Source organism: Uranotaenia lowii, chromosome 3, assembly GCF_029784155.1.
Source record: "Uranotaenia lowii strain MFRU-FL chromosome 3, ASM2978415v1, whole genome shotgun sequence".
Taxonomy (NCBI): Eukaryota; Metazoa; Arthropoda; class Insecta; order Diptera; family Culicidae; genus Uranotaenia; species Uranotaenia lowii.
In genome coordinates, this window is record NC_073693.1 from 250,021,518 (window position 1) to 250,032,688 (window position 11,171).

General features: G+C 43.6%; 1 protein-coding gene across 1 annotated transcript; it reads left to right on the forward strand.

Moving 5' to 3' along the window:
• The first annotated feature begins 1,614 nt into the window (after nt 1-1,614).
• Nucleotides 1,615-6,948, forward strand: LOC129753278 (uncharacterized). The gene has a single exon (XM_055749077.1). The coding sequence runs from the start codon at nt 1,615-1,617 to the stop codon at nt 6,946-6,948; it is 5,334 nt and encodes a 1,777-aa protein (XP_055605052.1).
• Nucleotides 6,949-11,171: the final 4,223 nt, after the last annotated feature.

Here is an 11,171-nt window from a genome sequence, read left to right on the forward strand (position 1 = left end):
TATTTTGTGTAGCATGATAATTTTAAGTTCAAATTGTTAGTAATAGTAAGAATAAAAGTTGTTTCACGTAGTTTTTGTTTCATAAAACGGTTGTTAATAAATTTGTGAGGTGCAATCCAAAAACTGTAAAGTGCGAACTCTATTGTTGGCTGATGACCATTCTGCGAACGTGTCCTGGATAACAAAAGGTAGCTTGGAAGCGGGTCAACGACCTCATCTGTCCACCCGAGGATTTTTTTGATTGGTACCCCCCGAACATTGGTCCTTCGAACCGGATGTACGGTGGACACCTTGGACGCTAACCCGTGATTTGGACGCTTTTGGCCGGCCATCAAAATTCCGCCATTGGGTATTGTAAGTGCATGCAACAATAGCCCTTTGTACACCGCCATTGCTGGAGGAAAAATCGCGCGCTTCATCGCATCATCTGGATTCCTACTTCACTGAACATTTGCGCCCTGAAAAGGTTTCACGTGTAAGTTGAACCCACACTACATATGTTCAGTCGAAGCTTTCTTGAAACGGATTCATGCTAACACAACATTCTATTGCAACTTGAACTTTGAACTACCACCGCATGCTGGAGTGAACTGGGACCACTATCTCGAGTATAGTGGAACAATTCTGTTCTGGATTATTGTTGGAAGATCGAATTATCGGATGGTTCGGGAACAACGGAGCACTGAAGCAGCGCAAAATCCTGTTTTGTAAGGTAAATATACTTAACTTCAGTGTATGTTCGGCCGAAGCCATTGGACTTCAAATTCTTACACCCACAATTCGACATTTCTTCCCAACAACACCACCGGAGATCATTATCCCGCTCAGAAACTGGAATTCTGAGCAAATCCGAAAATCGTGAGCCACACCTGGGTGGCATAACCGACGTTTTATTGGTTTCTCGTAACTGGTGCGAGCCTGGATCCATTGGTCACACTCAACCTGGTGCATGCTGCAGGTGTGAATCGGTAATCCGGATCACTCACGGTGATCGAATCGACATCCATCCGCAACTGGTGCGGTTAGTTAATTCCTGGTCATCACATCAACCTTCCATCCGTTTGGCGATTCCGAAGGCGGTATCGAAATCGGTGGTAAATCGTACCTGGTCCCACAACAACTATTGGCACAGTAGAGAAACTGGTTCTCTCACTAATTGACTGCTCGGCTGCAGTCATTCAACGAGGTGTTCCTTGGCCCTGCCTACTCTGGTCAGCATCGTCGTAGCGAAGAGGTGGTGCAGCAATATTTTTTCTTAGGTGAGTTTAGAAGAATAGTGCTTCTTGTATATGTTCTGCCGAAGTGGACAGCAGAAATACACATTTTAAATAAAATCATCCTCTTCGACTTACTTGCGACGCAATTCCCTGAGCACAACTGTTCGTTAGAACAAACTGACTCAAGTTTGCGAATTCAACCCTGGTTTATCGGTCCCTATTGGAAGACGGAAGTTTGGCCCCCCTATGCAATTCATTGGTTGGCGCGAATAATTTTTCTGTGGGTAAATATACTTAGGACAGTATATGTCCAGCCGAACTTGGATCTACTATCAGCAACTACACCACCACTTTCCCCCGCACTTCTCGGTAGCCTGTGAGCTGTGACGTCATCGACATGCCTGCGAAGAAAACGATCAAGGAGCCCATCGAAGACACCAAGGTTCCGACGCTGAGGTACTGGACGGTCCGGTTGAGGGAAATCCAAGCTTCCTTCAATGACATCTGGGAGTTTGTAGAGGGTTTCACAGATAATACTACTGCAGCTATGGTGGAAGTTAGGTTGTCCGCTATCGATGAACTTTGGGAAAAATTCTGCGAGGTACTGGTCGAGATCAAATCCCACGACGACTTTGCTGGCGATGAAACGGGTTTCGACAACGAGCGGAAGGAGTTCAGCAATCGCTATTATTTTGCGAAATCCTTCTTGCTGGACAGGGTTAAGGCTTCGAATGATTCTACGGTTCTGGACAACTCGAGTCGCGTTGCAGATTTATCAGCTCAAGGTGGTTTAGATCACGTCCGCCTGCCGCAGATAAAGCTTCAGAGCTTCGACGGAAACATCGACGACTGGTTGAGCTTCCGGGACCTCTACACTTCTCTCATCCACTGGAAACAGGAACTTCCGGATGTAGAGAAGTTCCACTACTTAAAAGGTTGTTTATTGGGGGAGCCGAAGGCCATGATCGACCCTCTAAAAATTACGAAAGCCAATTACCAGGTGGCTTGGGAAATGCTCTTGAAACGCTATAACAATAGCAAGCAGTTGAAAAAGCGACAAATCCAATCGCTTTTCAAACTGCCCACTCTCACCAAAGAATCGGTCGGCGAATTGCATGTGCTGGTTGAAGGTTTCGAACGCATCGTGAACACGTTAGACCAGGTGGTTCAATCCTCCGATTACAAGGATCTTTTGCTGGTTAATTTCTTGGTTTCGCGTTTGGATCCCATAACACATAGAGCGTGGGAAGAGAGTTCAGCAGCGGCAGAACAGGACACCTTGCAGGAACTAACTGAATTCCTTCACCGGCGAATTAGGGTTTTAGAATCACTTCCTCCCAAACCATCCGATTCTAAAAACGTTCAACAAGTTTCAATGAAGCCCAAGGTTACCAGAACTGGACATTCAGCGGTGCAGTCTTCCGGGATTGTCTGCGCAGCCTGCAAGGAGCGACACTTATTACATTTGTGTCCAAAATTCCAAAAACTAACGGTGATGGAACGGGATGCCATATTAAAAACGCACAATCTTTGTCGGAACTGTTTCCGGTCAGGTCATCTGGCTAGGGATTGCCAGTCCAAATTTTCCTGTCGGCATTGCCAGGGTCGACATCATTCCATGGTTTGTTTCCGGTCAGAGAAAGGGGATCGAATGGCGATCAGCGAAAGGGGTGGCAATTCTACGGCTCATTCTTCACACACCAGAGAACTTCTTCCGGCCACCACGGAATCGGAATCCAAGGTGGCGAATACGGCGGCCACAACTTGTCAAACTTCCAAGGCAATCAACTCCAAAACTTGTCACGTGCTGTTGGCAACAGCTGTTGTGCAACTGGAAAACGATATGGGTATTCGGTTCCCCGCTCGAGCGCTGCTCGACTCCGGTTCCGAGAGTAATTTCATAACTGAGCGGTTATGTCAGCGGATGGCGCTATCCAGGAAAAAGGAGGATATTTCCATACTGGGAATCGGTCAAGCGGCTACGAGCGTCAAATTCAGCGTTACAGCGAAGCTGTGTTCCAGGACTACGAATTTCTCTCGAGAACTCAAGTTTCTCGTACTTCCAAAGGTTACCTCCAATCTTCCCAGCTCGACTATCAACACGGAAACATGGGCGGTCCCTGAAGATATCGAGCTAGCGGATCCGGCGTTCTTTGAATCCAGCAAGGTGGACTTAGTGCTCGGGATCGAATCCTTTTTCGAATTCTTTGTAAGTGGTCGAAGAATTCCCTTGGGCAAGCAGCTTCCTACTTTAACGGAATCCGTATTTGGCTGGGTGGTCTGTGGAGGAGCTGCAACTTTCGGTTCAGCATTCAACGTGCGATGCAACATGTCGGTGAATGAATCCTTAGAGCAACTCGTATCTCGGTTCTGGGAGTGCGAGGAAATTGGTTCGGCGAAAACATTCACCAAGGAAGAAAAACGGTGTGAGCAGCAGTTTAGTTCGACGGTTCAGCGTAGCTCCGATGGTCGGTATACAGTGAGCTTACCCAAAAACGAGGACATCCTTTCAAAACTTGGCAACTCAAGGGAGATTGCCCTCCGACGACTGGCTGGAACGGAACGAAGGCTGGACAGGGATCCAGATCTTCGCAAGGAATACAACACTTTCATGGAGGAATATTTGCTGCTCGACCATATGCGATTGGTAAGGGGGGATGATACAGTCCAGAGATGCTTTTTGCCGCATCACCCGGTCATTAAGGAGGGAAGCACCACTACCAAGGTTCGCGTGGTGTTTGACGCTTCCTGTAAGACGTCTACAGGAATCTCACTCAACGACGGTTTACTGGTGGGGCCAGTAATTCAGGAGGACTTGCGCTCCATCATCTTGCGAAGTCGGTCCAAGCAAGTCATGATCGTGGCAGACGTGGAAAAGATGTTCCGACAGATAAGGCTCCAAGAATCAGATCGACCGCTTCAATCAATACTTTGGCGACCACCAACTTCGAGGGAAGTCAACGTTTACGAGCTCAACACCGTCACTTACGGGACAAAACCGGCTCCGTTTTTGGCAACCCGCACATTGCAGCAGCTTGCGAACGATGAGCGACATAGGTTTCCACTGGCGGCCAAGGCGTTCACAGAGGATACCTATATGGACGACGTGATAACTGGCGAAAGGGACACAGAAGCAGCACTCGAGCTGAGGATTCAGCTGGAAAATGCTGCTGCAGCAGGAGGATTTCGGCTTCGAAAATTTGCTTCCAATTCTCGGCGAGTTTTGGAAGGCATGCCCGAGGGAAATGTAGCTATCAAGGATCCAGCGATAGATTTATCATCAAATTCATCGGTGAAAATCCTTGGGTTGACATGGTTGCCGAAATTCGACTCCTTGATGTTCCAGTTCAACATTCCATCGTTTGAAAAACCGGGAAAGTGGACCAAACGACAAATTCTTTCTGTGATCGCCTCGCTTTTCGACCCACTCGGCTTGCTAGGTGCAACTGTAACCACTGCAAAAATCTTTATGCAGTTGCTTTGGACACTTCAGGACGACAAGGGAGAAAAAATCGATTGGGATCATCCATTGCCTTCGACGGTGGGTGAGATCTGGTGCCAATATTATGCGAAACTACCTCTGTTGAACGAGATAAAGGTTGATCGTTGCGTCATTTTACCGGAAGCAGTTCGTATGGAGCTGCACTGTTTCTCCGATGCATCTGAAAAGGCGTACGGCGGGTGCATCTACATCAAAAGTATTGGCGAGCGTGGCGAGGTTCGAATTGGTCTTGTTTCTTCTAAATCTAGAGTTGCACCCCTGAAAAGCCAATCAATTCCAAGGCTTGAGCTCAATGGCGCTCTTTTAACGTCGGAGCTGTTTGAGATGGCGAAAGGATCGATGAGATTCGAAGGGCAGGCGTATTTTTGGACAGATTCCACCTGCGTTTGGCGTTGGTTGCAAGCTGTTCCATCTACTTGGTCAACATACGTAGCGAACCGGGTCAGCAAGATTCAGAATCTTACCGACGGATACACTTGGAGGCACGTCCCTGGAATCGACAACCCTGCGGACCTTATTTCCCGTGGGATTTCGCCGGAAGAAATTGGAAATAATCGATTGTGGTGGCAGGGACCTACTTGGCTGCAATTCGAAGAACCCAAATGGCCGGATTGCTTCGAGCATTGTAACGACGAAACGGGAGAAGAAGAAAGGCGCAAGACGAAGGTGGTGGCGGTTGGAGTTTCCAAAAACACGGAATTCAATGCGTGGTTTTTGGAACGATATTCAAACTACAACGTGCTGATTCGGCACACGGCATATTTGTTACGGTTTCGGAGGTTTCTGCTCCTACGGAAAGCAGTTAAATTTGAATCTTTTCTCTCGACAGCTGAATTATTTGAAGCAGAAAGCGCAGTCGCTCGTTGCGTTCAATTAGAATGTTTTCCGGATGAAATCCATGCACTTTCAAAAGGAGAAAATGTGCTCAGAAGATCACCGTTGAGATGGTTCAACCCCTTCCTGGACCAAAATGGAATCATCAGAGTTGGAGGACGGATTAGGAACTCAGCTGAGCACTGGAATACCAAACACCCAATTGTCCTTCCGGCGCGTCATCATTTGACGAAACTTATTCTGGAGTATTATTACCGTCGTTTGCTGCACGCTGGGTTGCAACTTCTTCTAGCTACAGTTCGCCTTCGATTTTGGCCCCTTGGTGGTAGAAATTTGGCCAGACATATAATCCACAAATGCACTACTTGTTTTAGAGTTCGACCAACACCTGTCCAACAGTTTATGGGGGACCTCCCGGCGGATCGAATAAAGATAGCTAGACCATTCAAGAAAGTGGGGGTGGATTACTTCGGTCCCGTTTACCTTCGCCCTGTCCCACGTCGTGCCGCGGTTAAGGGCTATGTCGCGGTTTTTATTTGCCTGTGCACAAAAGCCGTACACCTGGAGTTAGTCTCCGATCTCTCGTCGGAACGGTTTCTTCAGGCATTTCATCGATTTGTTGCCAGGCGAGGGAGATGCAGTGACGTTTATTCCGACAACGGTACCAATTTCGTCGGCGCGCGGAATAAACTGAAGGAATTGTTCGCCCTACTGAAGGACCAGAAACACCGTGAGGACATATCCAGGGATTGCAGCAGATCAGGTATCCAGTGGCACTTCAACCCTCCTGGAGCTCCGCACTTTGAAGGACTGTGGGAGGCAGCGGTGAAGTCGACAAAGAAGCACCTACTACGAACCATCGGCGAAACACCTGTGTCACCTGAAAACTTTGCGACTTTATTAACACAAGTGGAAGCATGCCTAAATTCTCGTCCAATCACAGCACTATCGGACGATCCAAACGACCTCGAACCGTTAACACCGGCACACTTTATTATCGGGGAATCGTTTGAAGCTATGCCAGAACCAGACTTCACAGACGTCAAGGACTATCGGTTGAGCGAGATGCAGCTGATGCAAAAATATCTCCAATCAATTTGGAAAAGATGGAAAACGGAGTACTTGTGTCAACTCCAAGCACGATCCAAACGGTGGAAACCCGCTTTGCCAATCCAGGTTGGCCAGCTGGTTGTAATCGTGGAGCAGAATCTTCCACCCTGTCGCTGGAAGATGGGCCGCATTGAAGAGGTGCATCCGGGTACTGACGGAGTCATTTGGGTGGTAACTCTAAAAACAGCGTCTGGTTCGTTGATGCGTCCTATCGAGAAAGTATGCCTTCTGCCCGTCACCGACAACAAAATCTTGAGGCCAGAAGAGAGGTCTTCACACGAATAGTAAACCAAAAAGGAATGTCCAGGTCCAGGTCGAAGTTTTTTATCTTTTCAGAAATGTAGCCGTGCATCTAATTTCTGGGTGGGTGAGAATGTACGATGATGACGCATGCAACTCAACGATCGTACCACAACTGAACCCGAATCAAAAGACCAACCTCGACAGTGCCCAGGAGATCATTTAGCGTAGTTGAGTTCAATTGTTCCATGATATTCTCACACGACAAACAAAATATCCACCGCTGATGAGTGCGATAGCGTTCGAGTACAACAGCTTTGGCACCCAACACCCAACGCGGGAAAAACTACAAGCGCTTTGGGGTGAAACAAAGCAATTGATCCAGACCATGATCTCCCTCCAACCTATCGGTCTATTGTTTCGTCACCCATTCTCAGCGAGTGCATCATCATCCATCATCAGAGTATCATCACCGATAAGGACGGGTGATAATGACGGCGAAGATTCTCTGATAAGGAAAACATCGCGGATGGAACTCCGGAGAGTTAACAATTCGCGGTAGCAGTATCGAGTCGGCGGTATTCGGCAGTTGGACTCGGATCTCCGGTGCATGTCGTTGCACGAAGAAGGCAATCGGCCACTCCAGTTTTATACTAATTTATATTTTGTGTAGCATGATAATTTTAAGTTCAAATTGTTAGTAATAGTAAGAATAAAAGTTGTTTCACGTAGTTTTTGTTTCATAAAACGGTTGTTAATAAATTTGTGAGGTGCAATCCAAAAACTGTAAAGTGCGAACTCTATTGTTGGCTGATGACCATTCTGCGAACGTGTCCTGGATAACAAAAGGTAGCTTGGAAGCGGGTCAACGACCTCATCTGTCCACCCGAGGATTTTTTTGATTGGTACCCCCCGAACACATACAAAAATCTATGATTTCAGATAATTTTGAGCCGATTGTCGTCACAGAATCAGTGTCATAGAACACAGATAATTAAAATTTCAGACGTTCTTTCAAAATTAAATTTTAATGTCAATATTAATTTTGGATAATTTTCTTTAAATCGGAAAAATTGAGAATGGTAACGCAATTTGACAAGACTTTTGAATGAAACTGAAGAAAACCCCATCACAGAAAACCGTCAAAGAATTTTTGGGCGAAATCGCAGAAAATCAGATTTTTTTTCTTCAAAACTCAAATTTTTTTTTTTGACGACCTTGGAGCAGATGCAAAAGCAGATATTCCGGATCAAAAACGCCGACTCGTTCGGTAAGAATCACTTAGATTCAGTAGCCGTAAACTTAATTTTGTATTAACTTTTAGTCCCTCATGAAGATCCTATGAGGATCGAAACGTTGGATATGTAAAAATAAAGTCGTTTTTACTAAAAAAAAATCTTGAGACTGAAAGCCGAGAATCAACCCACTAGAAGCAGACATTCAAAATATTGAATTCTCCATTCTTTAAAATGTTTTCAGTCATATTCTAAAACTGTAATTGTAACCAAAACAAAATCCTGGGAAATTCATACAGAGTCCCAAATGCCAAGGACCCATCTCTTCCAGTAGCTGCTTGAAGAAACACAACCTAGAAGAAAACGCCCAAAGGTTAGCAGAAAAGCCTCCCAAGGAGCTCACATTTAATTATTCTTAGTCACGACAGTGGAGTGCTTTACATTTTCCATTCCATCTTTTGTTTTGCGGCCTTTCTCGACCACACAAACATATGCACCGAAGAGTGTTTTTTCCCCTTTCTCTTCCTGTTGCTAGTAGCGTTTTCCGGTTCCTGTTTTGTTCGACGAGGTAACCGGACAGGAACAAACGATATCAGCAGGTGTAGGTGGTTTTGATAATTGGAATCGGGTCCAAAAGCCCGTTATCTATTCAATTTGTATTTAAATGTTCGGTTCAGCAGGGCTGAGAGCTGAGCTGAGGGTTGAGAACGATTTCTTCAGAATGAGTTAACACAGGAAGGATTAGGCCGAGCGAATGGGGATTATCGATGCTAGAATTACAAGATTTCAAGAGCTTGTATACAACAATTTATAACATTTGTGCCCAATTAAATACACGTGGAATCAAATTTAAATAAAAGCAATAATTAAATTATGTAGATGTATGAACGCAAGGAGTAATTAACAGCATTATCGCCACCACAGAATTTGCCATCATTTCCTTTTGTTCTGTGATACAACTAAGGAGTGTATTCGAAAAAATTGCAACCCTTTATTTTGTGAAAAACTTTTGAAATCATAGATGGAAATTAATAAAATTTTATGTGAAGCTTCTTGGTTATATTTTTTTTTTCTGCAAAATTACGTTCAAATGACGTTGGTGACGTTCTGTCAATTTGTTTTTAAGTTGGCGTCAAATTAAGACAATTTTCGACTTTAATTTTTGATCAACACGGGTGCCATCTATAACATATACTATGAACCATACTTTTTTTAAAATGGCTACTTTTTTTTACGTTAAATGTTTTCTGAAGCTCAACCTTCAAAATAACTCAAAACTTTTAATTTGGTCGAAGTTATGACTAATTAAGCCGATCCTTCGTAAAAAAAACAACATTTTCAACTTTTTATCACTTCACCACAGTTTTCGCTAATGACACGATTCCAGATCTGACCTTTGTAAGACCTACCCAACAAACACTTTTTGCTGAATAAACGCTGAAAAAATATCGTGGTTCAATTTTTAATCAGCAATCTGGCTGAAAGAAGGTCTCAAAAATTCACTAATTCACGTGTCTTCAGCCTTTAATCATCTTGATCTGGAGAAGTTATTCAGCAAACGTCATTAAACGTCAATTGACGGATCATCCAAAAAAAAAGTCAAATGTCTGTCTGTCAGATGTTTCGCACCCACTTTTTCCCCTCTGTGTTGTTTTTTTTTTCGTTTCAACTGCCCCGACTTTTAAACCTCCGGCTTGTTGGTTGTATGCCGCAGTACGCAGAACCAATCATGAAGTCTGCGGCGCAATGAAAATTTGTCGATCTAAGCGACCAACATGTCTCTCAACCGAATATTTTTTTTTAAATGAGTGTGAGAGAAATGATCTTTTTTTTCAATTTTGGGCACCAAAAATAAAATTTGTGAGAAAATTAATTCTTTATTTCGAAAGTAAGCTAAATGAGAAATCATAAAAAAAAAATCTCATTGCATAAAGAAAACAAAAATTCCCCTCTCATTCCAATCAAGCCGCCATCTTGCAGGGCAATTTTGCCACAGTTCACAGTCTGTCAAATTCCAATGGTAGCGAATGGTTGAACAAAGGCTGAAATAGTGTTATGGAAGCAACTCTTCAACTCCTTTCATTGGCTGCACTGAGACTTCTTTAAACGCTGAAACATGGTTATAGTTTGTCTCTATTCAACCATTAAGCTGAAGCTGCCATTACGCTTTAGCTCAGCTTTTGTTCAGCGAATTGCCGTTCTTAAGCAGCCAAAATGTTAATTGGGCTGAAGTTCAATGCAGTAAAAATGGTCGCTGTTGGAGGGGGTCTTTCTTTATCTTTCTATCGTTTTGAAACACTGACTGATTTGCAGCTACAAGAGATCGTCAGTCTCCTCAAGTACTAAACATCAAGTTTTTTTTTATCTTTTTCTCCTTGTTTATCTTCGAAACATCCAGGCAAAACTTGTCAATGAAAATTTTCTAATTGGAAACCTGCCAGGTGCCGCTAAAGAGTTTGTTTTGTTGTCCATCGCGATTTTTTTTTTTGCAAATATCTCCATGCTTGCGGTTCAAATATTTTGCGTACGATTGTTTTTTATATTTTGTTTATTTTACCGGTGGACAGCTTGTTTACCTTGTAGACATGAAATCAGGGCTGTTAATCAGTCAGTTAGACGAACCAGTTTGAAAAATTTATCTTTTTTATCACTACCCCTATTGACATTTTTAGATATCCCTTGATTAAATCACTGTTTGAACAATGTATACATTGAGAATAGTAATAAAAAAATGAAAGTTTTATTATATTATTCAGGTTTGAGTCTTTTCACATTACAGAATAAAAATATATATTTTAATTTCTTACTTTCGAAAATAAGTCCTAGAAGTTGCTAATTTTACTTTAAAGAAGTTTGAAAAATGAATCATTTTGTAGATTTTTTTTATATTTTCTTAAATAGAAAGTAGTAAGCTTGTTCATTTTAACCACAAGCAAGACAATTTGAGGCATTGCGAAAAAAGTGTACAAACCGCGAAGAAATTCAATATCTTCCGACTTACATGAACCAAATCTATGAAAGTGAACATTCCTT

Bases quoted from the DNA above. Each gene is read 5' to 3' on its own strand.
- LOC129753278 (XM_055749077.1), top strand. From the start codon at position 1,615: ATGCCTGCGAAGAAAACGATCAAGGAGCCCATCGAAGACACCAAGGTT.